Source organism: Lontra canadensis, unplaced genomic scaffold, assembly GCF_010015895.1.
Source record: "Lontra canadensis isolate GAN:19392208 unplaced genomic scaffold, GSC_riverotter_1.0 scaffold61, whole genome shotgun sequence".
In the NCBI taxonomy this organism is placed as follows: domain Eukaryota; kingdom Metazoa; phylum Chordata; class Mammalia; order Carnivora; family Mustelidae; genus Lontra; species Lontra canadensis.
In genome coordinates this window covers 5479778-5506840 of record NW_022631055.1, presented here as the reverse complement: position 1 = coordinate 5506840, position 27063 = coordinate 5479778, and the positions used below count along the sequence as shown (strand labels likewise).

At 35.4% G+C, this 27063-nt stretch overlaps 1 protein-coding gene across 29 annotated transcripts in view; it reads right to left on the bottom strand.

The window, feature by feature from the left end:
• NRXN1 (neurexin 1) overlaps positions 1-27063 on the bottom strand; it is a 1152783-nt gene that overhangs the window by 611851 nt on the left and 513869 nt on the right. For 20 of the 29 annotated variants that reach the window (XM_032877800.1, XM_032877795.1, XM_032877797.1 and 17 more), the window contains 3 exons: positions 19913-20296; positions 12832-13035; positions 10270-10296 (listed from right to left, as the gene is read on the bottom strand). In XM_032877800.1, the coding sequence (XP_032733691.1) occupies positions 10270-10296; positions 12832-13035; positions 19913-20296 (615 nt within the window). The remainder of the gene's footprint in view (positions 1-10269; positions 10297-12831; positions 13036-19912; positions 20297-27063) is intronic. The other 9 variants (XM_032877802.1, XM_032877811.1, XM_032877822.1 and 6 more) reach the window with 1 other exon arrangement.

Below are 27063 nucleotides of genomic sequence, written 5' to 3'. Positions count from 1 at the left end.
AATACTTACAAAATGTCAAGTTATCTGAATGAAAGAATGAAAAAAGCATGAAGATATTAAGCATTCGGAAATTTACAAATATTTGATAATCCACTAAAAAGCCATGGAATTAGAGTATAAAACACAGAGATTATTTAATTAAATATATCATTCTTTATCTGAATACTCTATTATAATAGTTACAGAATTTCTTTTTATGAGAAGGCCAAGAAGAATGCATATTTTTGCATAATACAAGCAAAGATGGCTTTACCTATATTTTATTTTGCGTATCTTGTTAATATAAGTGCACTTATATCTTATAAGTGCAGAATATCTTTAAAGATTGAATTTATAAAATTTAGCTCTCCCTAGCTATTTTTGGGGTATTCTTAAACAAACTTTCTCCAAAAATAAAAAGCATAGAAGAAGAAGTAAATAAATCTTAGTTCCTGGCTTTGTCAATTTATTTGTCCCCTTCCTTTCTTTTCCCTGGGAAGCCATTATGATGCTTTTTTTCAATATTTGCCTTAATATTATGAAAGTATTTTTTTAATCAAACACATTCTAAGAAATATGATAAGAAATATTTTGTCTTTAGAAATGTTGAACTATGGCTCTCTCATTTGTCTTGGTCTTTTTTTCTTTCCTCAGTGACTGCATCAAAGAAGGCTGTGGACAAGCAACAGATAATAATTCATCCATCCATCATATAAAAATCAGAATAATAATGTGTTTTTTCCCAAGCAATGATAATGACTTACAAAATTCTTCTTTACTGTGAATTTTAATAATGCAATAACAGATAGTGTTGTTTTCTTTTATTGTCATTAGCTTATTTATCAGGCTAACTTGTAGTACTAAGTGCTATGATTTAGTTATTGAGTGCTATGACTTCATTCAACCATTTACTTTAATGATGAGAAGAATATTGAGATTGCCCCTTTATTGGAAAATGTCTTTGTGTCAAAGTCTTTTTTTTTTTTTTTAAGATTTTATTTATTTATTTTAGAGAGAGTCTGGGGTTGGGGGAGGGCCAAAGGGAGAGGGAGAGGGTTTGTTTTTTGTTTTTGTTTTTGTTTTTTTAAGATTTTATTTATTCATTTGTGTCAAAGTCTTTTGAAATGAATGGGCTGCCTCCCTATCCTGGAAGTGTTCTAAAAAGTTGCTTGTTCAACTATAGCAACAGTTACTAGCTATTAAATCTTATATCAAGTTAACTTGCTCAACCTGAGGAAATAGTGTTTGCAGGTTCCTTGGAGCTAGTCTCCCAACTGCTAGAAGTAATGTTACATCTGCGTGATTGTTCCTGGTCAATCTTCCTATGATGAGATTATGTCAGTTAGGCTTTCACGTAGTGGATTCCTGTCAATGATAATTTACAGCAATACATCTGAAAAGTATCTTTTCATTCATGGTTATTCCAATCTGGTTTGTTTTGCAAGATCTTGGTCACAGATGCTTCCAATCAGTTTTAATTTGACTGCTCTGAGATCACTGATGAATGGAAATAGAACTTACTTTTGTAAATATATGTTTTCTATTTTATCTTTCTTCAACTGGTTTAATGACCTGGATCTGCTTTAGATTACTTTGGCAGAAAGTCATTATCAGGTCCTACCTCCATTTTGGTCCACCTATTTCAACAATATTAGATGAATATGTTTGTATTCTAAGGAAATTTGCATAACTTATTAAATAATTTATTTTTTATTTTCTTTTCCTGGACACCTTCTTAATGCATGAAAAATCAGTAATGGCAATTTTAAGTCATGCCATTATAGTATATTTGTTCTACAATATCTGAGTTTTAATTTTCACATACATTAGCTATTCCCTTTGTACCTACTAAAATGTAAGAAATTTCAGAATTCTTTAGATTTTTTAGTTGTACACATTTATTTATACTGAAAATTTCTTGATTTCTCAAATGGGTTGATTTTTTTTCCCATGTATCTGACAATTTAATGAGTGCCTATATTCACAGGCTAGCTATATTATTTGTATGCAAATTTTAAAAGAGAATTGATCGTTCTTACTCTAAATCCTACATTTCCAAAGCAATTTTAAGTATAATAATTATCTATAGAAAAAGTCAATTGACTTTGAAATTTAACTTATCTCAATAGTACTTTGCATTAGTATTTCAAGTTTGTATTTATACTGATGTCCTGGGAAGGGTGATGGGAGGATAAAGAAGTCTCACAACTTTATGAGTGATATATTCAAAGAACAAATAACAATGAACAAATAATCCAGTATGAACTACAAATAAAATAAAGGTAATTTAAATACCCTTAGAGTTTCTTACTTTATCTTTGGGGAAGCTGTTTTCATAATGCACTTCTTATCCATCTTGCCCTTTGCTCCCATTGGTAACAAGTGAAAGAAAGGGATCAGAGCTCTGAGCACACTAAATTTTTCAATCTTCAAATTCTTTGAGGGCCCCATTCATTCTCCCCCACCCCAATTTCAAGAGGCTTTCCCACTTGATTTATGCACTATGTGTTAGTTATATGTTGAAGAAATTGAACCCTCATGAGTATCTTATAAGTAAAGAGGAAACATATTTAATCAGATACCCTAGAGAAAAGATGTTTGTGTGGAAGACATGCTATTCCTGTGTTCCTTTAAGGAGAGTATAATATCATGTGGGTCCCTGCTCTGATGACAGCTTTTATGTTTTGATGAGTGTTTATATAGTATAAGATAATCTTTAGGGAAACTAACTTACTAAATGTTAGTCCTAGCATTTCTTTGAAACTTAGGCTATGAAATCTTTTACAATTTTTTTTTGCAAGTCGTCTCAATTTTTGAAAAAAACAATAAGAATTTTCAAATTATGCAAACATCTTCAAGTAGCTATTTTCTCAGAGAACACTGCAGATTCAGTAAGATAGTAAAATATATATAAATAATTAAATTTTAAAAACACCCGTTTTTCAAGACTAAAACTTTGAAAAATCATCAAAGTTCTCCAAGATCTTAAAAAACATTCAGATTATATGTTTTAAACCATGGTGTTTAATAATGTGTATACTCCTATAAATGGAAACTAAGCTGGGATGCTTATATTAATCATATCTGACCCATAGTTAAGTACACAAAGGCATCGTCTTTTAAATTATGCATTTACTTTAGCAGGCAACAGATGCATTAATTCCTTTCTAGTGACCATATGAGGAACTGAAATCCATGATCATGACACTTGTTTTCATAGTCTTTGATAGATAAGCAATTGATAGGGTATAAATTGTTAGTGGCTTTCTTTTCAGTAAAATAGGAATATAAAACTTGTAGAAATTTTGTTTTCTTTTAACTTAAATTCAATTTAATTAACATTTACTGTATTATTAGTTTCAGAGGTAGAATTAAGTGATTCATCAGTTGCATACAGCACCTAGTGCTCATCACATCAAATGCCATCCTCAATGTCCATCACCCAGTTACCCCATCCTTCCACTCCCCTCCCCTCCAGCAACCCTCAGTTTGTTTCCTAGAGTTGAGTCTCTTACGGTTTGTCTTTCTGTTTCTGTTTTATTTTATATTTCCTTTCCTTTTCCTAAGACTTGTAGAAAATTTTCTAAACTGTATTTCTCTATACTAATAAAATGGGTACCATAGCATGGTGCATTTGATCATCATTGAACATTAAGGCTGTCCTAAAAATTGTAGACTGTTTTAAATAAAATTCACAAGTTCTTTTTAATCCTTTTTATTTTTTAGGAGTTAAGTTTCTATGAACCTGAATCGAGGTGTACAAGTAAAAGACCCAATGCTCCAAATACAGTAAATTATTATTTTATTATTTTCTTTAAAACGATGAAATTTGAATCATGCATCTCATAATGAAATAAACTAAAAGCAAAAAATAATCTTATTAATGGAAAGAAATAAATGTAATTCAAATTTCTATCCTTGATTTTCTGGATCAATGATAAATATTGAGATGCTACATCCTTACCAAAGGAAATAAATAAACACATGGAAGTGGAAAAAGAAATTCAAAAAACTATGGAAGAAATGGTGGATAATTAAAAACCAGCTCTTTTTAATAACACAACAAACAAAAACATCTCACCAACAGGCTGTGGTCTCGTATGTTTGGTGGTATTTGGTTGTATAAAAAAAAAAAAATTCCTTTTCACAGAAACCAAGCGAATATCAAGTCAGACTCATTCTTCTGAAACTTTCTAGGACTTCCTGACAATGTCTACCTAGGCCGTTGTTATAATGCCAAGTTTCAACAATGAAAGAGAATTTGATGGCTTCAGTCCGCCCTAATCTGGAATTTCGCATCACTTTGAGCAGAGCCTTTTGCAACAGTAATAAGAAAATGCTTCAATCCTTCAATCAATCAATCATTAATTGAGCCTGATTCCAAGAGGAATTCTTAACCTGCACAAAAGAGCGGTCTATTACAAACCATAAGAGACTTTTAATCTCACAAAACAAGCTGAGGGTTGCTGGGGTGAGGTGGGTAGGGGAGAGGGTGGCTGGGTTATGGACATTGTGGAGGGTATGTGCTATGGTGAGTGCTGTGAAATGTGTAAGCCTGCTGATGCACACACCTGTACCCCTGGGGCAAATAATACATTATATGTTAATAAAAATGTAAAAAAGAGCAGTCTTTTAAAACACTGCACCATTTTGTATTTGTGTATAAGCAATTTACAGATTAGTTGTTCCTGAAAATGGACCCATGTCTTCAACTTTTCAGGCCCTCCCACTAAGTTTACCCAATCTATGTAGCCATTTACATGTGCAGGGGAAAACTATTCTTCTTTATAATTCTCATAAATTTAACATGTGGATAATCCAAAGGAGCATTCCTTAAATTTCATTCTAATTTTGATATTTAAGTCTAAATTTAGACTCATTGTCATGTGCTAATTCCCTTTATTTTAGCTATTTGTTTTTTTTTTTTAATCAGAAATCTATGGTCTCAAAATAAAACTAAAAAAAAAAAAAGAAATCTATGGTCTCAATATTTTATTTCCCTTAGATTTTTGCTAAAAATAATCATATGTAAATAGTCTTTTATTCTCCTTCCCTTAAATTTACTTTCAGCTTAAAAAAAAAATAACAGTAACTTAAAGAACAAACAAAACTTCTATGTTCTGCATTTATATAGTCATCTTCCTTTATTGCTCAAGCAGCTCCCGTCCTAGGCAGATGAAGAGCACCAGTCATGAGAAGTGGTGACTGACACAACTCTATAAATCAGGCTAGAAGATTCCCTTTTGCAGCTGTCTGCTCTTTAGGTACTGGGCAGCTGCTCTGAACGGAATGTTTGCTTCATGTTAACAAGAGCCAGCCCCCAGAAATTTCGTCCTGTCTTTTTAAGGAGCCTGCCAAACAGCAGCCTGATCAAAGCAATCTAATATGGCTTAAGTGCCACTGTTTGACATTTTGCATTCTTTTATTGCTTTCCATTTTTACTACATAAAAAAAAATGGGTGATAACTAATATCCAGTTGATCTTTTCATGCTGGTAATAAAATGATAACACAAAGATCTTATTATCCACTCCAGACATCCATCACAGTACATTTTCCAATAACATACTATGCGGAGTGTTTCTTCACTCTGTCCAAGTGCAAAGTGAGGTTAAGTACTTGGCCTCACATTCTCTTTCTCTCTGATACTTTAGACACTGAACTGCAAATGAAAGGAGCTGAACTTCAACCCCTGACATCTTGTTGACTTGAACGTGATCTGCAATTTTGTTGTCATTATACTAAACAAACCGCTTTCTGTGAGAAGCCAAAGATCGTTGTAGGGTCTGCCTCTTAAAATATTTTGTCAACCCAGAGAATTTATATTCTTTTAAGAAAACAAGAGGAAACCGAACAGGAGGAAACGATATTGGAGTGAAGAGGAAGAGTACGTCTTGGTAGGAAGAAAGATCAGGTGGGCAGGAGAAGAGACATATATACAAGGCATAAAGAAACCAAAACAATGCCAACACGCAAAACAAACAACAGAGATCATGAGTTTATATTAAAATCAATTTTTATGTGGATGCAGAGGTGGCCCCAAGCCTTCCTGTGAGCAAGAAGGATATTCTGTAATTATGTCATTGATTTGAAAAGACGAAAACAAGCAAACAAACCAATAAAACAATAAATAAAAGAAAGCAAGGAAAGAAATACTAACAAAAACATAAGCACAAATGTTTCCCTGCGTCCATTACATATTTAGTTACTTACAGGACAATCAGGACTCATCTATAGTTGATAGGAACACATTTTGTTTTCAAATGTTCAATGTATTTAAACTGTTAAGGATTATAGCACTAACATTTTTTAAGAGAGAGAATAAAATTTGGGATCATTTAAAGATGCAATATATCACTACAAATCTAAGTTTTCAAAAAAAAAAATTGCAGAGAAATACATAGCCTAATGAGTTTGGAAGTCCTGTAGGGAACTACTGGACACCAAGTTTAAGATAGAGATTGTCTTGGTAAGTCTACTTCAGAGTTACCAAGATACTAGACTATGTACTTTGGCAGACAAAGAGAATACACAGTAAGAATGATGGACAGTACAGATCCAACTAATAATGAATTTGGGATAATTTCATAAAGATTAGAAAATTTCCTTTGCAATCTTTACAGTTTTTAAAAGATGTATTAAGTCCATTAATATGAACCTAGGGAAGAGACTGTCAAACATGCCTTCTCATGCAAATAATTCATGTGCCAGTCAGAAAAGTACTATTCAATCTGATTTGGATTTTCTCAATAACTCATTAATGATTGGTTAGTAATTTCTACAATAATTATTTTTTGCAAAATAGTCTATAAATTGTCTTTTTTTCACTAATTCGGATATTTTTTTCTCTTTATGGTAGAAGAACGTGACTTTAGAGTCCTTTCTCATCTACCTTTTTGAAATACTGTCCAGAGAAGAAATGATATGCATTAAAAGATGGTGGCTCTTTAAGCAACTTCCATACACAATTATTTCATGATGGCAGACTGTTGTTCTCAATATTGCAGTCTATTGAGAAGGTGCAAGAAATCCTATTATTCCTTTATTTCTATCGTGGATAGAAGAGAATGGAGTGTGGAAGATAACACACTTCCGTGCTCACCTTCTCAGTCATGAATCTGCACAAACTGACCTTAATTTAATTCCAAGGTGCAGATGAACAAACATATTTTAGCAATGATACAAGCTAATGGATGTCAGAGAGCTGGGATTGGTCTGCGACTGTGTGCTGAGACATTCCATTTGTAATCTGAAAGATCAAAGCATACATTTTGGCATTGAGATGACCACTATTCATAGAGATGGTTCTTTTTAAAAAAGTACCCTTTCCACACATGAAAATAAGCTTTTGATTTTTAAATGAAAGCAAGCTCTCTTTCCATTTAAAGATTCTTGACAGCTTTTCCTACGAAGAGGAAAAATGGTGGCAACAAGAATCTGCCAGAGATGCTCTCTGGAATTCAAATCTGCCCTTTCTCCAAGGAAGCCAAACAAAAGATTCTGCCCCAACCTGTCCACCAAAGACTAGTGGTGCATATAAACTACTCAAACAGAAATGGCTGAAAAAGAAATACACCTGCCATCTCTGATGGTCCCACACATCTGAATACATGCAGCTAGATCTTCTTTCCTCTTCACCTACTACCTATTCTTCAAGGGCAACGATTGGATAGTCTGGTACCATATATATTAACTTTTCCTTATCAAGTAACAACTGCTCTACCCTGAGGGTAGGAGCGGGGATGAAGGATGAAGCCACCAAAGGAAACAGCAGAGCAATTCTGAGTAAGTATAGAGAAGGTTAAAAATGTTTCCATCCAACCTTAATAATTTAGAGTTAATATTAATTCCCAACCTAAGATAATCTTTTACATTACAGTTTGTATATTTGCTGTGGAAACTTCCTTAAAGATGTCATATTAATTTCATAATACAGTTGTATCTTAGGTATGATATAATTTTTAGAGACGATGATAAATGGTAGATGGCTGTGATTTAATAAATGTACATTCATTTTGGTTTCAGATAAACTTAAAGTTCACAGGGGATAAATGTAATAAACCAGCCACTCAAACTACAAGTTATAATGAGGTACAGATATTTCAATTCATATTTTTACGGGGTAGGAAATGCACTCCAGGTGGAAATCTTTGCTTATTTAATCACTGTGAATTAGATTTGCATATTTGATATGTAAATTCCTCCCTCTCCTACCTTTGAGGAAAAACATGATTTCTTGATGGAATTTGGGGTTCTTGCCACATCTGCCCACTATTCCCCAAATAAAACAAAGGGAAAAGAAAATGAAAGTGTTACCTGCTCATCGAATGTTCTTTTCCAGTGACTGCTGTCAAGTTAAGGCATTTGCAGTCCTGTCCGAGGTGTGCACTGAGAGCTCACAGTCACTCATTTAATTCAAGTACTTTACATGTGACACATACTCCTTAAAAAAGGGAAAAATTTCACTAACCAGCAAAAACCTTTGTCCTCAAAGGTATTATTCTGTGGAATATCCAGAGGAAAAAAGACTGTGCTTAATATTAGAATCTCATAATATAAGCCAACTGAAGAGAAGTGTCTAACAAGGATAATTAGACTACAAATATCTATTTCAAAAAGAGTCACTTGTATAGCTAGAAAACACAGCATCACACTTGATTTGGTTAACTCCCATACTAGAATTCCAAATACTAGAGTTTATATAGTTACACTTAGTTAATTTAAACATTCATGCTTTATTATATGCTTAATAGAAATAAACAAGAGTACATAAAACGAGAGTCTAGAAAGGAGTATTTTCCTCCCATTATTTTCTCAGACTCAGGATGTATCAAGAATATTTATAATTGCATTAAGGCACAAATCTAGCTTTGGGAAAGTATTTCTTGATTGCCATTTTACCCGCATGAGTGCCCCAGAGCTGAAAGCAAACTGGACCGGGGTGTGAGAGTCAAAAACTGTGCTCCTTCTCAGGAAGTGTGGGATGGTGTCTGAAAGGAGATGATGTAAATTTGAAAAGTACTACCTGTGTGAGAGTTTCGAGAGATTACTTCAGGAACTGTTCTGTTCAAGATAATGTTTTATGCCTTATATGATAGTGTATCAATTTAATTTTTCATAAATCATGATTCAGTTACCTTTTTTATTGCTATGATTGGAAAGATTCATATTTATGTTACTTTAAAATGAATACTAAAATATCTGAAGACAAATCTGTTATAAGACGCATGGTGTTCAAAGTAATATGTATTTCATTAGTAAAGCTTCTTGTTTTGTATGTTTAAGACCATCATTTTGTTCCTCAGAAGATGACATTGCTATTTGCAAACACAGCCAATGGTTTCGGGAGTAGACTTGATCAACTCACATTAAGCATTTTCCAAGGATATAGAAAATGTTTGTTCTCATTGACTAGAACAATGAGAGATTAGAATCTTGTTAGAACCATTTTTATCTACATGGCTAACAACTTTGGTATCATTGGAAGATATTCCTTGATGTGGTCAGCAAAACTGGAAAGGAGAAAAACTAAACATTTACGTAAAGAAATAAAATGAATTTATTCTTAAGGTAATGCTACGACTCAAAATAAAATCACAGTCCTTATATCCTTTCAGGTTCTCTAGTCCATAGTCAAATAAAACTCAGTCCATGCATCTTTTCTGATTCATCATTTGGCATGCATATCACAGATTTGAAGGGTTTTGATTATTTTTGCAGGTATGTGATGAGGATGTAAAAATTCATCATGTAAATACTCTTAATGAACAAGAAAAAAACTCTTAGATAAGTAATTTTCTTTATATAGATACATATAACATTGAAAAATACATTTTTCTAAGTAGAATTTTGGTTGAATTTAAAAGAATTTGATAGTAGCTCTCAAAAGGAATTCAAAATTTGTTTCTATATTTTGAGTCAAGAGATTAAAAAAAGAAAGTGAAGGAAATACTACCCATGGTATTTTTTTCCTAATCTGGTGAAGAGCTACCAGAGTCCGAGATCAGGCAAAATACAAATGCTACTTGCCTTATTCAAAGGTCTAGAGAGGTGTGTGCATCTTCTGTTCTAAAATATTTGTCACCTCTTTTAGATATAGGATCTACAGGAGGAAAATCATCAGCTGGACAGAATTCAAAATGAATTTTTACAACCCAGATGATGGACTGGCACACTTCCAAAGTGAATTCATGAGTTTGATAAACGTCTTTGTCTTGCTTTCATTTTTTTCTGGACTAGCTTACATCATAATGGAGGAATAACATTTTAAAAATTTTGAATAGGCACTTACTGGAATTACAGTTAATCCTGATACAATCTAGATGGGGAAGAATAGATGAAAAATGAAAATTTATCCTTCAAGGTAATAGCTGCAGACATCCAATAAAATCACAGTCCACCCTTCCGGGGACAGACACATGCAAATATGGCCACTCCATATCATGTATTCTTTATATACTTCTAGAACCCAGATTCATTGTTATAAAACTTCACATTGGAAACAACAATAGGTTTTTTTTAAAAAAATGGCCAATTCAAACAAAGCTACATGGTGACAAATCTAAGTGAAAGAAAGCGTTGTTAACTGTCAAAGATGCTTGGCTTAGACTGGCTGCGACTTTCTCCCCATCTGTGAAAGAACATATCATTGTTTTCAGCATAATTAATTCAGTTCCGTCACAATGGGGTACAGTGCAAGCCCAGCTAGGCTCAGACATCTTGGACCTTCAGAGTCTAATATCCCACAAAGGCCGATAGAACTCTTGAGAATTGTGGTGATCAAATGGAGAGCAAGTTGAAGATATTCTAACTTTACCCTAATGTATTTTATTTTTGTTATTATCATTGGCTTAGGCAAAGAAGTTAGCAGCCAGATACTGGCTGGATTCCATGCCTTGTATTAATTGGAGGAAGAAAGAAACAACTGTATTTTCTTTTAGAAGCCTTCAGTAGCTAAGGGATAATGTCATTCTTCAGAGCACACGAGCCTATGCCTCTTTTAGGAGCTAACAATGTTATCTCTATGTGCTAAGTGTCATGGTTAACATGGGTATTGAACTTCCTTTTCTTAAACTTGCTTTTTCTATGAACGCAGATGATCTAAGAACAGAATGTGTGATCTGAATAACACAGACTGTGATTATAAGGGCTGTCTTTAAAGGACTGTGTGGGATGTTTTATGTTTATTCTATGTATAGATACATATTTGTTGGTTTTTGTTGTAGTATTTAATGCCTTTGGGGAACATGAAAAATATAAACCTAGATTCTGTTTCCATATAGCTGAGTTTGTCATGTGTCGTCAACCGCATCAGAAAAGTGGTTGCAAACAGCCAAGGACCAGCACCTACACAACTCTTTCCACAGAATGCTTTGCTGTTGGAAAATTCCCATGAGTGTTTCCACTTTGGCTAGCAGCCCCTTTACTGCGATTAGGCAATTTCCTTTGATTTGTTGTAGTAACCTATCATTGTCACTAGAGGGAACTCTAACAGAACAGTAAATGACAGTGCACTGCATTCTTCAGTGATGTTTAAAAAAACACCATTATTTAACTTTATTTAGCTAATACTAATTGAATGTAATTGTATTCAATAAGCTACCACTGAAATAATTTTATTCTTTATGAGCTACCATTCTGCCCAGCACAATTTGAAACTGTAGGTAGTTTCCACAAATGCCTCACCTCATCACATTTTGCTACTCTTTGTGTCAAACTATGTTTCAAATTTTATTTTTCTCTTTCCATTAATTTATTTTTGTGTGTGTTGAGAACTTCCAGGAAATACAGTAAAACCTCATTAATTTGTTCTCCTCTTGGAGCTACTGATAGTAACGAAACTTATTGGGCAGAATATTTATAATTCTTGACAAACAAAGATTGTCTGAGAAAAATTAAACAAGTTGTAAAAGATGAACTTCAGGATGAAAACTGAATCCCAGTACTTCACTGTACACTGATGGCACAACTTGCATGAAATGACATTCTAACTACTGATAATTCTTATCCACCCATTAAAATCAGCCTAGTAACACCTTTCCTTAAGAAGCCTTCCTAGCTATCAATTTGTGTTTTGGAACGTAATTGAAAACAAAACTGGGTATTTTTTTAAGTCTACAATTCCAACTCTTTCTTAATTCGGCCTAACCTTCCCCCATATTTCATAAAGCTTTTTGAGGTTTTACTGTAGTGACTCTCTCCTAATGCTACAATGAAGCAGGAAAGCATTATTTCTCTGTAGAAGAGCCTGTGTTTTAGTGTTCTCATGGCTGTTTGCTACGGGCCGCAGTCTTTGGGCATTGAAGGGTTGTGGATTGCTGTTTGATAGCAAAATATCACCACACAGTATTTCCAAACAGAAATGATGGTGTACCACAAAGGTGACTAGTCAAAGGAGAAGCCCAGGGAGTACAGTAAAAGTAACTGTTGGTCTACATCACAGAGCAGAAATTTGACATTTTGTGCAGATGTTACCTAAATAAAAGCAGATGGGGTTTTATTCATCTGAAAGGTATCCTCTATAGCAAATCAGAATACCAGTAAATACAACAATGGAAATTATTTGAGACCTCTTCCAGCCTAACAATTTATACTTTCAATTGACCTCATTGGTACATACGGCTTCCCTTTTAAGAATCCTCAGTGGTAGAAATCACAAAATGGTAAATTATGTTCAACAAAATGAAACAATCAAAAAGATGCCCCCAAAACCTAAATTAATTTAAATGATGAAAATGAGACCATTAAGTGTTTTAACTTTCCATGGCAAAACAGGCTACTCGATAAATGTTTGCAGGCAAAACTGAACAAAAAGTGAAAAGTATTAGTTTTATGGGGGAAGGGGAGTTGTTACCTAGGTTGACCGTCAGTTTCACACGCCCTGCATCCAGCTCCAGGCGGAGGGTGTCTGCTGAGTCTCTGGAGGTGGTTGCCATGAGAATGCCATAGGCGCGCTGGGATCGGAACCGTAAGGACACGTCCTCGGCCTCTGTGTGCATCACCACTGGGAGCTGGATTTTCATAAACATACTCCCATCGTAGCTCAGAACCGTTGCCTCTACAGATGGGAAGTGAATATCAAAGTTCTTGGTCAGTTTGGTACTAATTTATTCTGTGAAAAAGGACAGTGAGACCTATTAATGGCTTCTAGATAGAACACAACACTGCAAACGCAACTCATCTTCCTGAGAAATGAGCATTTTTTGTTTTTTAAGCGGGGAAGAGAAGTCACCATAATGAGGACTTCTGTGAAGTCTGCTAAACCACAGGCACAGAGATGGCACTACTTCCCTTTTTGATCGCATAGCCCTTTCTAGCTATGGCATTGATCATGCTGGTTTATCGGTGTTCGTGTGTGCGTCTTCTCTCCCTTTTCAAAGGCAGAGATCACATTCTTTTGTGTTAGCCACAGTATGAGCCTGGGTTGAGGCACTGACTAAGTAAGCAATTACTTAATGCTTGTTTATACATGGCTAGGCCACTAGCTTCCCCAAATCTGCCTTTCCTCAACAAAATGAGGAGGTGCTAGCAGAGGATCTCTAAGGCCGTAGCCACCCTAAAAATCCATGATTCTAGAAGTTTCCATCATTATCTTCTTTCATAGTATCTGCCTTCATAGGATCAAAAAAAGTAAAAGAAATGACTTAAATGTTAGAATAAGGTCAACATTTTACCAAAGGTGATGTTCAAAGAGAGAAAAAAAGTAGCTCCAAACAACATGTGGTGCTTCTTCTGAGTCACTTTGTTTAACAAGGTAACTAATTTTTACAAAGACACAAACTGAAACCTCATTTTAATCTTTATTTACAGGGAATGGGTAGCTGAAATCTTCTGTCAGCACTACCCTGGTGTTCTGAAAATGTGACGCTATCACCAAAAAGCCAATAACTATGTATTTTGGTAATACTGAATAAACATGACTGGGTCTGCAGAGTTTGCATGTTTTAGTTAGTGCTACTAAACCAAAGTGGACTGCTTTAAGAGAGAAGTCGCTTAATACTGTATTAAACACATAAAGAAGAGGACACCAGAAACTGTTGATCACAAAGTGCCTGCTTTAAGAAATAGAACACTTTATTGTTAAACACCATATGGTGGTGGAACAAAACAAGTATGAGTAATTCTGCTTTCTCATTGGTTCTGACAACGCAGAATATGCTTAACAAAAGAAAAACCAGCTGGAATTAAAGGAAACTTGGAAATTCTCATCATCTTGCCCATTTACATGGCACGATTAGCTTTACTGATACATTGCTTATTATTGGGACTTATTCTGGAGTTGTGGTTTTGCAAGTTTGTCTGTCAAAAAGTCAGGAGAGTCAAATATTTAATCATTAGTTGTTGTCATCATGGGACTGAATGCATATCCAGAACAGATAAAGAAAGGAAGGTTCCTTCTAGGTATACCTTCTTGGTGCTCTTCTCTTCCACCTGCCTCTTGACTTAAGGGATCTTGGTCAACTCACCCTAATATTTATTAACAGCCTGACTTCTCTCCTGAGTTCCTTCATCCATCACTCACTTAAGATTTCCAATTTAAATACTATAGTCACCCCCGCCCCCATGAACCAACTCCACATGCTCCTTCACCAATGTTCTCCAGCTTAGTAAATGGCATAATCCCATTGTTCAGAACTTAGCTTTTCTGATTTTTCTCTTAAACTCTCTGCGATGCCCAATCTATGTGCAAGTCTATGAGTCTTGTAGGCTCTAATTCCAAGCCATTTCCTGAATTTATTGCTTCTTATCCTTATCACCAAAGTATCTCTGCCTCTGCTCCAGTCTCGCACCTAGACCACTATCATAGCTCCTTCAGCGGTTTTCCCATTTCTACTCTTTCTTCCTGTCCACAGCAGCCATGCTAAACTTTTAAAGAAATAAATCAGATTATATCCCTACACTGCTTAAATTATGATTCCCCACCTCCCACCAATAGCTTTCCACTGCAGTTAGAATAAAAGCCACACCGCTTTTCTACCCACAAGGTTCTCCGTGATCTGGCCCCAGCCCTTCTCCATGGCCTCAACCTTCAGCATCTCTGCCACTTGTTCAGTAAACTCCAGCCACACTGATTTCATCCCTCATTCAAGTACCTGCACTTGTGGACCCGTCTGTTTTAAAAGGCTTAACCTTAAACCTCTACATGGCTGGTTCCATTGGCATTCAGGTCTCTGGTCAAATGTGACTTCAAGAGTTCTGCTCCAAGCACCCCACTGATCCTTCCTCCCAATTATTCCATATCTACTTACTTATTTCTTCTTCTTTACAATTACCATTTCTTATACGTTTCTATACTGTTAATCTGCTTCACCCTTTAGAATGTAAATGTTGTGAGGGCAGGGTTAGGCTCTCCTATACATTGTTCTAGCAGTAGCTGAGTACCTTGCAAAGGGCCAGGCACATAGAAGAGCTTCAGTACGTACTTAACTGAATTAAGGATTGCATTTGATACTGAAGATATATGAAAGAGCTTATTTTCATTTGGATATCAAGCTTACATAAATGCTCACTAAAGGAGTTAAGTATTGGGGTGCCTGGGTGGCTCAGTGGGTTAAGCCTCTGCCTTTGGCTCAGGTCATGATCCCAGGATCCTGGGATTGAGCCCCGCATCAGGATCTCTGCTTAGTGGGGAGCCTGCTTCCTCCTCCTCTCTCTCTCTCTCTCTCTGCCTGCCTCTTCCCCTACTTGAGATCTCTGTCTGTCAAATAAATAAAATCTTAAAAAAAAAGAAGTTAAGTATTTACTCTGCCTATTGTTAAGTGGAATCTAATTTTGGTAAATTATGTGGACATGATATTTGCTGAAGTCTACTTTGAAGGACACACTGTGCCACAAATGACAGGCTAGCATCTATTTATCAAAATACCAGTCCTGTGGCTAGGCACTGACCTGACTTTGAGAAAATAAAATATAATCCTTTTAAAATATAATGGTTCTACATTATACCACATATTTTTATTATTAGTTAAGTTTCCTAACAGAAAAGCTATAGTAGTTTACTCAAAACATAATTAAGGGGCATGTGGGTAGCTCAGTCAGTTAAGTGTCTGACTCTTGATTTCGGCTCAGGTCATGATCTCAGGGGTTAGATCGAGCTCCACATCAGGCTTCACCATCAGCAGGGAGTCTGCTTGAGATTCTCTTTCTCTGCCTCTCCTTCTCTGCTCCTCCCACACCCTGCGTCCATGCTCTTCCTCTCTCTCTCTCTCTCACACACACAAATTAATTAATTAATTAAAAAATTAAAACATGATTGTAAAACTATGGTGATCTCTAGGAAAAAAAAGTGTTTCTTGTATAATATCAAGGGAGATTTGTTCTTTACTATTTCTTTGCCTAAACTAGAGCCAATCATTGTCCATATCTATAGAGCAACAAACACCTGAATAAACATTTAAAAGTCATTATCTATTACTCAGTTCCTCGGCATCATATTGATAAAAGAACTGAAATGTTGTTAATTTTCCTTTATTTAATCTATAAACCTAGTGTCTATTATTCAATAATCACATTTAAAAATGATTTTATAATCTTCTATAAAATGCAGCTTAATTTGATTAAAAACTAAGGAGGGGGAACATCCTTCTAGAAGTAGAGATGACTGACAATGGATCATAAACATAGTATGAAATACAATCCAAAGTTGGAAAATAATCAGAATCATTAACCTATAACATTCTCCAAAAAACTGCAGGAATGAGATAATATAGTAAAGTAATAAAACTTGAGTACATTTTAAATAATTCTCAGTGTGAAAATAACTTGTTGATAAACGACAAATGAACACCTAAATGATTCCTCATAATTAGAGTTAATGTTTAATTAGACAAGAAATGGAAAATGCACAAGTTGGAGTCTAGAGTTGCCAAATAAATGGTAAACAACACTCTGACATTTGAAGGTTATGCTATTTGACAGCATCCTTTCACATTAGTAAAATTATCTTACCCCTTAGAACACAAAAGAGTACTTTAGAAGGCTAATTCCAATACAATACTTCCCAGAGGGGGAGAAAAAAGTTTCAACTTTGTCTCCTGCATCTCCTTCCCCTTTGTCGTTAAGTTTGATAAATTTGCTTTTCTGTATTATTCCTTCTTGCCGTCTAAAGTGTACACCTGTGCTCAGTTTTGCCGAAAGCCCGTCACATATTGTGCACAACGATGAAAATCAGACAGGGAGCCAAATTATATTGCTCTGACATCTGTCTCTCCATCTGTTAGAGTTTTAACAAACAAGTATAAAGCAGACCTCTGATTATAACATATACACATAACCAAGAATAATTTCTACATGGCCAAGTCTCCACAAATTCTCAGCTTTATTAAAAATAAAGTAGGAGGGAAAATGCTGAATTTAATTTATATTCAATTGTACATTATTTCTATATTACTCTTCCTTATGGGATTGATGCACATAAAAAATACTATTTTCCTTAATTGCTTAGGTCAGCAAATACTCTTTCTTGTAAATTCCTTTGCTTACTTAATGCAGAATAAAAATTTCCTATAGTAATGTGACTGCAATATTATTCCTCAGGCTGCATTATCTAAGGGCTTGAACACACTTTTTATTTACTATGAACAATAATCTTTATAAATTATCAATTATTACTCAGTAATAGTAAGATGGAGACCACTAGTACCTTTATTATCATTATTATTTTTTAATTTCAGGAGTTGTCCATCAACTCTTAGGTGATTAACACCCTATTGTGATCAGAGTATATCTGGAGAAGAACCACAGTCAAAGCTCTTTCTTTTGAATTGGAAACCCCAAGGGCTGGGCACGATCTTATGTTGACTGAACTAGGGCATAGCTGGGAACTGGACAGAAGCCAAATTCTGTGGTATTGAGCATGACAAGCATCCCACATCACCACTGTTCTCAGGAGATACCATAATGTGAGCAAGAAAATTAATTCTGAAAAACAAAGACTTCTAACAATACGCTGGGTGGTCTGGAAACAAAAATCGCACAAAAATGACCATTTTTTCCTCAACACACAACCAACCTGGAGACAAAGAAATCTGCAGAAATTTCTAGCCACCTGTCAGATAAAAATGTATGCCGGATCCCAGTGATGAAGCTTGCTATTAAATTCTCATTTGCAAATCTACATATGCTTGCCACCCCTCCTTCTAATTATTGTGAAATAAAAATATTCCCTTTCCCTCATTCTGGCTCAGGAAGCTTGACAATTTCTATTTTTATTTCTGCCATATGTAGTAGCAGGATCTTGCCACAGGGTGGTACACCACACATATTTAACTGAAAGCTTTTGGAATCTGTGTGACAGTTCCGGTGATAGCCTTTTCTAGCTTCACTTAAGCAGGAAGCATCAGTGTAACTGGCAGCTCTCTGGATGATTAAGAAGAAAACAACAGCTTAAATCATGCAGGCCTGCGAATCTCCCATTATGTCTAAGTTGTAATATGTCTTACAAACTTTGTTGCCTTTTTGGTGGTTACTGTTGGCCCTTTTTGCCAGTTTCTGAAGACCATACAATGAAACAAATAAACTGAAATTAGAGAAGGAAATGAGAAGAGGGCATTCACAGAATATACACTTTACACTTGAAACTACACAGAAATAGCTAACCTCTAATGACTTTGGATATGAATTGCAATTCAGTACTAGGAGAATGAATGAATCTAGGTGATTAATATACTTACCCATCTATTGACCTATCTAACTGTAGAGTACAGAACAGTAACAGTATTTCGGTTGGTAATTTAAGATCACTATTAGTTTATTAAATTATTTATTACTATTTTCAGATTGATTCATGTTAATAATAGAACTGATAAACTGAATCTCTTCATTAAGACAGAGAACCAAAGTCACATCTCAACTTTGGATTCTAGAAAATCACTGTTTTTGTTCTCTAGGAAGTGTGAACTTAAATTAAACGATTTCAGGATGGAAAGGGGGAAAGAAAACTAAATGTACATAGTTTATACAATACACAACAGGAGCTTTCAGGCTAAATGTCTAATGCAGAGTTATTTGAAGCATGAGAGGACAATGGAACAACTCATCAATAGTTTTCCATATTGATTTTTTTGTTCCATTGTTGAAAATGAGTGGCAATGGGTATAGTGACTAAAGCATTTATCTGATACTCTTAGGTCGATGGGAGGACTTTGTCCCTCTGCTGTTCTCCCTTTAGTCTGCAGACAAAGAGTGGTTTGTCTTTGCTCTTCATTCTTCCCTTTATCCTTATTCTTCTCCTTCTAATGGGAGAGGAAAAGAAAAAAAAAAAATGTAGCTGTGCTTCCTACTAGAGAAGAAAGGAAGGGAGCTGCTCAGAAGCCCCGCAGACACACTGAGCCTTAATACCACAGAGGTAAATACAGCAGAGGTAAATCTTCTGTGATCACTCAGGTCCTAGGCAAAGGTAAGTGTCTTTGAAATTAGGGTGCACTTCTGAAACTGCAGGTGTAAATTAGATGATTGAAAGTCACCTTACTTTCTAAATTTCAAACTCGGAGAAGCAGACCAAGGAGAAGTGAGCAGACTAACTTTAGTCTCACTCCACAGTGTCAGGGAAGTGGCCTCACATGCTCTTTTTCTGGTCATGGATATTAGTGCTGGATTCCATAAATATCTCTAATTCATAGCTTCTTTACTTTCTAGGGTCCTGAATTAAAAACAAAAGAGACTGTCATTGCTGTCAGTTACTCATCTTTAGCCCATACTCTAGAGGATCTGAAGGACTAACATACTTCCTCCTGCTATACACTTCAAACTCCGTGTCTTCCCAGAATCAGGGCCTCTGAAAATCCTGTACCACTCATTAGTAGGCTGCTTGGCCTGTAGGTGTTTACCTCTCAGAGCATGCGTTACGCTCCCATGGTCAGTTTAAGGTCTGAGGTCAACATTTAATACACTTTTTCGTCTCAGGGGAGTCAGCTGCTTGGTTTTTGGAATCCTACCTCTCTCGCAGGACCTGCCAAGGTAGCCTGTTCCGGAACAATCACAGACATATCTGTTCCACCCATCCCTGCACATGCCGTTGTTTTTACAAGGGTTGCTAAGGCACGGTTTTGCTGTTTCCCTTGAACAGGAGGGCTTCACTCCAGCAGTACTTTGAATTTCAGCCATTTGCCGGATATCTTTGCTCTGGCCGTCAATGAACAGATCTCTAATGCAGCCCACGTAGCCGTAGTTGAGCAGAGCAGTCCACACCTCGGTGGGGAAGACGAGGCCAGCCTTGTTTTCCGGCAAGCCCCCCAGGTACAGCTCATCATCCAGGTCCAGAATCTCACTCTCGCCAGGTGCCGTGTAGGGCGTGCGCAGTGTGTTTACAGAAATGGTACCTGTTGCAGAGACAAGAGAACACACAGGTCTTTACGGAGTACAACGTGCTCAGAAAATCACCGTTTCTCCCTTTCGTCTGCCTGAGGGGATGCTCCTTGAGGGCAGACAGCTCTGATTCTTTTTTTTGTTCCACAGGTGCCTTATCCTTCCCAGGGGAGTCGAAACCAAAGTGGGTGGCCAACCAAGAGTCTCTGTCAGCCTTCAACAGGTAAATAAAGAAAAGAAAAAGGAAGACTTAAAAAAAAAAAAAGACGGAAGGAAAGAGAAATCACCGTTCTATATCACTCTCCAACAGTTCAGTCAGGAGAGAAAGAAAAGGAAAGGAGAAGTTGACGTGATACACTACCCTTTGGACTAAAGTCAGATTCACAGTTGGTGAGTGCCCATATTCAAAGCTGGTGTACATCTGCAAACTAAAAAAAAAAAAAAAAAAAGAAGAAGAAAAAAAAAGATTGCTTACACCCACCTTTAACTGACTCGATTGCTTTTAATGAGCACAATAGTTTGACAGATTATCTATGTCAAAACTTGACTTCACCACGCTTAAGTGTATCAATCTATTGATAAGCTCTATGGTCTTGATCTATTCATCTATAATATGGGCTTAGTAATATGACATACCTCTCAAGGTTGCTCTAAGTGCTAAAAAATGGTATTAATAAAGTATCTGGTTTATAATAAGCACTGCATAATTGTTGTGTATTATGATTCATCATAAGAACCAAGTCAAACTGGTTGTTTACTTTTAAAAAATTTTTAATCCAAACTAGTTAGTCATCTAAATTCACAAGTCTTTCCCCACTCACTCCAAACATAAGAGGAGAATAATTCTATTAGTTTACAAATATACAGAACCTGGTTTTAAGCAGAGGATGAAAAGGTAGACATTCAAATGGGATTAATTGAGAATCACAGAAAAAATATTTGTGGGATCCATTAAATGAAAAAAATGAAAGACTGAAGGCAGTTTTTGATTAAAACTTCTATCATGTACCACCAGATTATTCAAAATTCCACCAATGTTGTCTCCAGAAGGATATTGTAAAAATGAAAATAATATACCTAAGAATGACATCTCACTATATGTTACCAGATTGTCCCAGATTTATTTTTCAGGTCTAGACCATAAAGCAGAATAGGTAGAATATTAAGAAAGAAAGTAGATTTAGAAATGTCTGCTGACAGAGGACCTCAGGGATTTGGGGGACAGATGTACAAGGGAGGCCAGGAGACAGAAGTCGAGGTACAAAGGTAGCAACAGAAGGGGAGAGTCTAGTGTGAATAGAGGATAGGTAGAAGATGCATTTTAGCAGTTTCACAGAATACCTAAAGTCCATCCCCAAGTGAAAATACAGGCTGTAATGAATGTCAAATGTGCATCTAACTAAGGATGCAGGGCCACTGGCCTCTGCACTGTCCCCAGGAGCATTCTAAAGCCCAGCAGAAGGGGTACTTTTCAAGATGGGCAGTAATGGATCTGTTTTTGCGTGAGAGCAAGCCACGAACGCCACTGACAGAGACTGCACAGGCAGCCAAGTCACTAAGGGGATATTTGTCTCTCTAGAATTCCACAGAAAGAAATAGAAAAAGCTCTCAGGAGAGAAACACTTAAAGGCATTGCTATTTTGGCCTTCCAAAGAGGGGAACATAACAGGGATTTTGGAGGGACGTAGCAAGAAGGCAAAAGGACAATGTATTCACTTTTACAGGTCACATTCGTGCAAATGTCTGGAAGAAAACTCATTTAGGAACATACAGTTACTGTAAAATCCTACTTAGAAAAAAATCATGAAAAATATAATTTGGGGGAAATGAAATATATGATTTTGAGATAGAATGGTGTCATTTTCTCTTCCTAATAGAATTTCATTATAAGCATTTTTAGCTGTCCAAAATGCTTTAAGAAGTGAGTTAAAAGATGATCCCTGTCCTCTGTATCAGCTAATGGAAGTTAGAAAATGGTGAGAAAGAGGATTAATGGCAAAGGAAAGGTGGAGATATAGATATAGATATAGATATAGATATATATATACACACACACATATACACACATATATGTATATATACATATATATGTATATACATACATGTATACACACATACATGCATATATGTGTATATAATATATATTATATGCATTGTAAGCAAAAATATGGAATGCACACAGTGATTTCTGTTTTTAAGACAAAGTGTGAGAAGTGCCACACCCTGTTTTCTAATTAGTTAAAAAAGGCTTCTTAGAAATGAATATATGATACTGAGAGGCAACTGTTAGGAGACACAGCGGAAGTGAACAATGACAAAGTTTTACAAGAGCGGGGATTTGTTTTTAAAAAATATGTAATTTTCCCATGTGCCTTCTTACTTATGGAAAAAGCCTGATTCAGCTCAGGAAGAAATAGGACAAAATAAAACAAAACACTTGGTGAACATGTGGTGCTGGAAGTCCATGCTAAGAGGTGCTTGGAGAGTTCCTGAGATGAGGAATTCAGTGGCGGGATCACACTGGTGCTCTCCTCTCCCCCACAGAGTTTTCTCAGCTCAGTACACTAAGTTAGTTTCCAAAGTCATGGTGTCCTCCCTGGGGCCAGGACTTTCACAGTCACCCATCAACAGTCTGACAGTAAGGACAGAATGACTGGGTATCCTAATTTTTATTTATGGTGTGTTGGGGCCTACTTTAAATAGAGCATTGTAAGAAAATTCCCCAATATGCTTTTATGAATGTGTTTGTTGTGGCTAGAGTGAGATAGTCACGATAACTTCGTAGTTAGACTAGAGTTTTCTGATCACAACACCTAAGTTAATCCACAGGTTTTATACTGTCTAGTGCACACACACAGACACCCCCACACACAGTTAAACAAAAGTTTAACATAAAAATATTTGGCTCTATTACTGCTGAGGCACTCTGATATTATTTACTTACGTAATTTTATTAATACAGATGCTGGACATGACCCACCAAATTGATTTCAGGCCTGATTAACAGGCTGTAACCCATAGTTCAAAAACCATAGACTGAGGGGCGCCTGGGTGGCTCAGTGGGTTAAAGCCTCTGCCTTCGGCTCAGGTCATGATCCCAGGATCCTGGGATCGAGCCCTGCATCGGGCTCTCTGCTCAGCGGGGAGCCTGCTTCCTCCTCTCTCTCTGCCTGCCTCTCTGCCTACTTGTGATCTCTGTCTGTCAAATAAATAAATAAAATCTTTAAAAAAAAAACAAAAACCATAGACTGAGAGGTTATTGTCATAAAGGGTAAGATATTTTTCCCATTGCTCCTCTTTGTCCCTTTGAGAGATAATTTTAGAGTTCTCATGGGAAGAAGTAATGCAAGATAAGAGAGAAATCAAAAGCAATACAATCCTAACCTCAACTCGAATACAATCTAAGAAGAACTAGAACTTTATTTTAGCCCTGGATTCAAGGTAAGGAGGTATGTTGAGCATATGCATATGTCAGATATCATTAATTAAAATATTTTGCAGGGCACCTGGGTGGCTCAGATGGTTGAGTGACTGCCTTTGGCTTAGGTCCTTATCCTGCAGTTCCAGGATCAAGTTCCCCATGGAACTCCCTGGTCAGTGGAGAGACAGCTTCTCCCTCTGACCTTCTCCCTTCTCATGCTCTCCCTCCCTCACTCTCTCTCTCTCTCTCAAATAAATAAATAAAAATCTTTAAAAAATATTTTGCAAACAAATAGAATGAGACAATCATAACTGAAAGGCAACTGCCATCTTGTCTACAAGCTTTACCAATCTACGTGCTCTTGTATTTTAGAGTATCTTTGTAAAAGAGATGGCAAAAAAAGGGAAATTTAATTTAAACGGGAATGGAAACAATCATTTTTATATTCTGAAGATTCACAAAATAAAAACTATACTTAAATAGTAACTAAATATTATTGAGTCAGACTTATATTTATATTTAGATATACTTCTATTGATATTGTATTTAGCCTAGACATGTGCAAATGTCCTGAGATGTACACATTTCTGATCAGGGATTTGAATCCCAAATTCCTTAATGATTTTATTATTGATATGAATCAAAGGACATATTCACATAAGCAAAAGACTCATCACAGAATCACTGAATTCATTTACACCAGTTTAACACATATACATGAGGATAGTGAAATTTCAATATTAAGGTCCTAGTGCCTATTCATTATAATTAAGTTACAAAAGCAGTGATTACCAAGAAAATATGAGATGAATCCTTAAGCCTTGTATTTGATAATTAGAGACAATTGAGTAGTTGCTACAGCTGTATATATCAATTAAAAAAATAAGAATTTTCCAAAGTTTGAGCTAGGATGAAATGTAAATAAATTCTTAAGAGAAAACAAAAATCTAGGTATATTATTGGTTTATCCATCTATCTAATTCAAAGAGCTACAACTATTTATGTATTCTCTGTGGAATAGCTTGATTATTTCATACATTTTACCTTCTTTCACTAAAATTACCTTTAAAATCTTTGGTAAATTAAATATTTTACTTAAACATTGCTATATTTGAGCTGTTAAAAATCTGTAGATGGTAGTCCTATTTGGGGATTTATTTGGATCAGTGTTTCATGCCTCAATATTTAAGACTCCAAAGCACCTTCCTATGTAATTTTGCTTTTAAAGAAATAAAATTTCAAATAAAAAATATATCTTTGTACATATGGCTTTTGTAATTGTAACAAAGAAATCACACTAACATATATTAATGTTTAACCCCAGTCGTTTTCGCTGCATAAGCAAAGGGTAAAACAAAGGTGACAAATAGACAATGTAATATTTATTTAAGAGTATTCATGAAGCATAAGTAATGAATTCATGCTTTATGTAAAATTATACATTAAAGGGGAAAAGCTGTTGAAAACAGTTCTTAGTTTATAAAAATGGAAATCATCTTTCCTATTTTGCTGGTATTTATAACTTGTTAGTTTCCGTTCTTGTGTTGTTGTTGTTGTTGTTTTTAATCTAATTTTTCTTGACCCTTCCACTTCCAGAAGATTAGTTTTCAGGACGAGAGAAAGCATAGAGCAAAGGGAGATTTAAAATAAGGTAATTTGATTATAATTACTGCAAAAAAAATTACTGCAAAAACTCCCAGGAAATGGGAGTTAGAAAACTGTGTTATAATGAGAATGCTTTTGCCAGGTCATAGGAAACCCGCTTCCATATTCTAGCTTTTGCAACTAACTAGCTGGCAAGCTGAGCCAAATATTGGATTCGCTAGGTCTCAATGTGTCTCTTAGGAAAAATAAAGGAATTGACTGGGTGTCAGTAAGGTTCCTTTTTGAATAAAATTTTCTGAAATTACTAAATTACTAATTACTAAATTAGTAATTTTATGAATTACTAATTATATTAGTAATTAATATTTTATTTTATGTATTTTATTTTTCTATAATTCTGTAGGATTATAGAATGTATTTTATTTTTCTATAATTCTGTTTTGTCTCTCCATTGCAGAAGAGAATTAGATTTCAAAAACTTAAAAATTTACTGGTCAAATTCATATTCTTTTTTTTTTTAAGATTTTATTTATTTGGGGGGGGGGAGAGGCACAGAGAGAGAGAGAGAGAGAATCTCAAACAGATTTTATGCTGACTGTGGAACCAGATGTAGACCCAGACATGGAGCTCAATCTCATGACCCAGAGATCAGGACCTGAGCTCCAAAAGTTGGACACTTAACCAATCCTTTCACCCAGGTGCCCCGGAATGCATATTCTATTAATAATTTAAACTCAGTAACAAGATATAATGTAAATGCTGAAAGTAGAATGAAACCTTGATTATACAGTATGATGCAAAATGCAAAATATAGAATTCCAACAAAATAGTAAAACAAACAAAAAAAATGAACCATAATATTAACAATGTTCGTTTTGGATTATGAGTGGATGGGTTCTTCTTTTCAGTTTTCTGTATCTTTTTTGTTTTTAATATTTTATTTCTGCATTTGAGAGAGAGAGTGAGAGAGAGCACAAGCTGGGGAAGAGGAAGAGGAAGAAGCAGATTCCCTGTTGAGCAGGGATCCTGACTAGGGTCTTGATCCTAGGATCCCAGGACCCCAGGATCATGATATGAGCCAAAGGCATATGCTTAACTCACTGAGCCACCCAGGTAGCTTCTAAAAACACAATGTCATATGTTAGGTTTATAATAGGGACTGAAATAATGTTTATTAAAAAAAAAAAAAGAAAAATAAAATTTTAATACTCCCTTTTCTGCTTATTTCTATGTGTTTTCTCCTTCCTTGGATCCACCCTTGAGCCAGGAATGTCAGGAATAAACAAGCATATGAAGAAATAAATCTTGGAAAAAATTAAAAGTTTGATGATATCTTGTAAAGGGGAAGAATGAGGGGGGAAAGGACATATCATGTTTTATGGACAAGTGTAAATTGAAATGGCCTATTAGCAAAATGACCTGTCATTAACTTTCGAAATTAAAAATGCAAAAATGCCCAGTGATTCCAGTTCTCAGAATTTATCCTATAAAAATTCTGATCTACATGTATAAAGACCTAACATGAAAATTTTCTTTATAAATTAGTTTAAAATAGTGAAATTTTTTAAAAGCAAAAAGTTGAATGTCCATCAACAGAGAAATGACAAAGTACATTCCAATACCTTCAAACTCAGGGATACATGATGCCACTACAAGTAATGGCTTTTATTTTCAGTAGGTTTTTAAAGTTACCAGATAATTGCTGAAGAATGGTCATGCTCATGTAAATAAAAGCTCTACACTTATTTTAGAAGT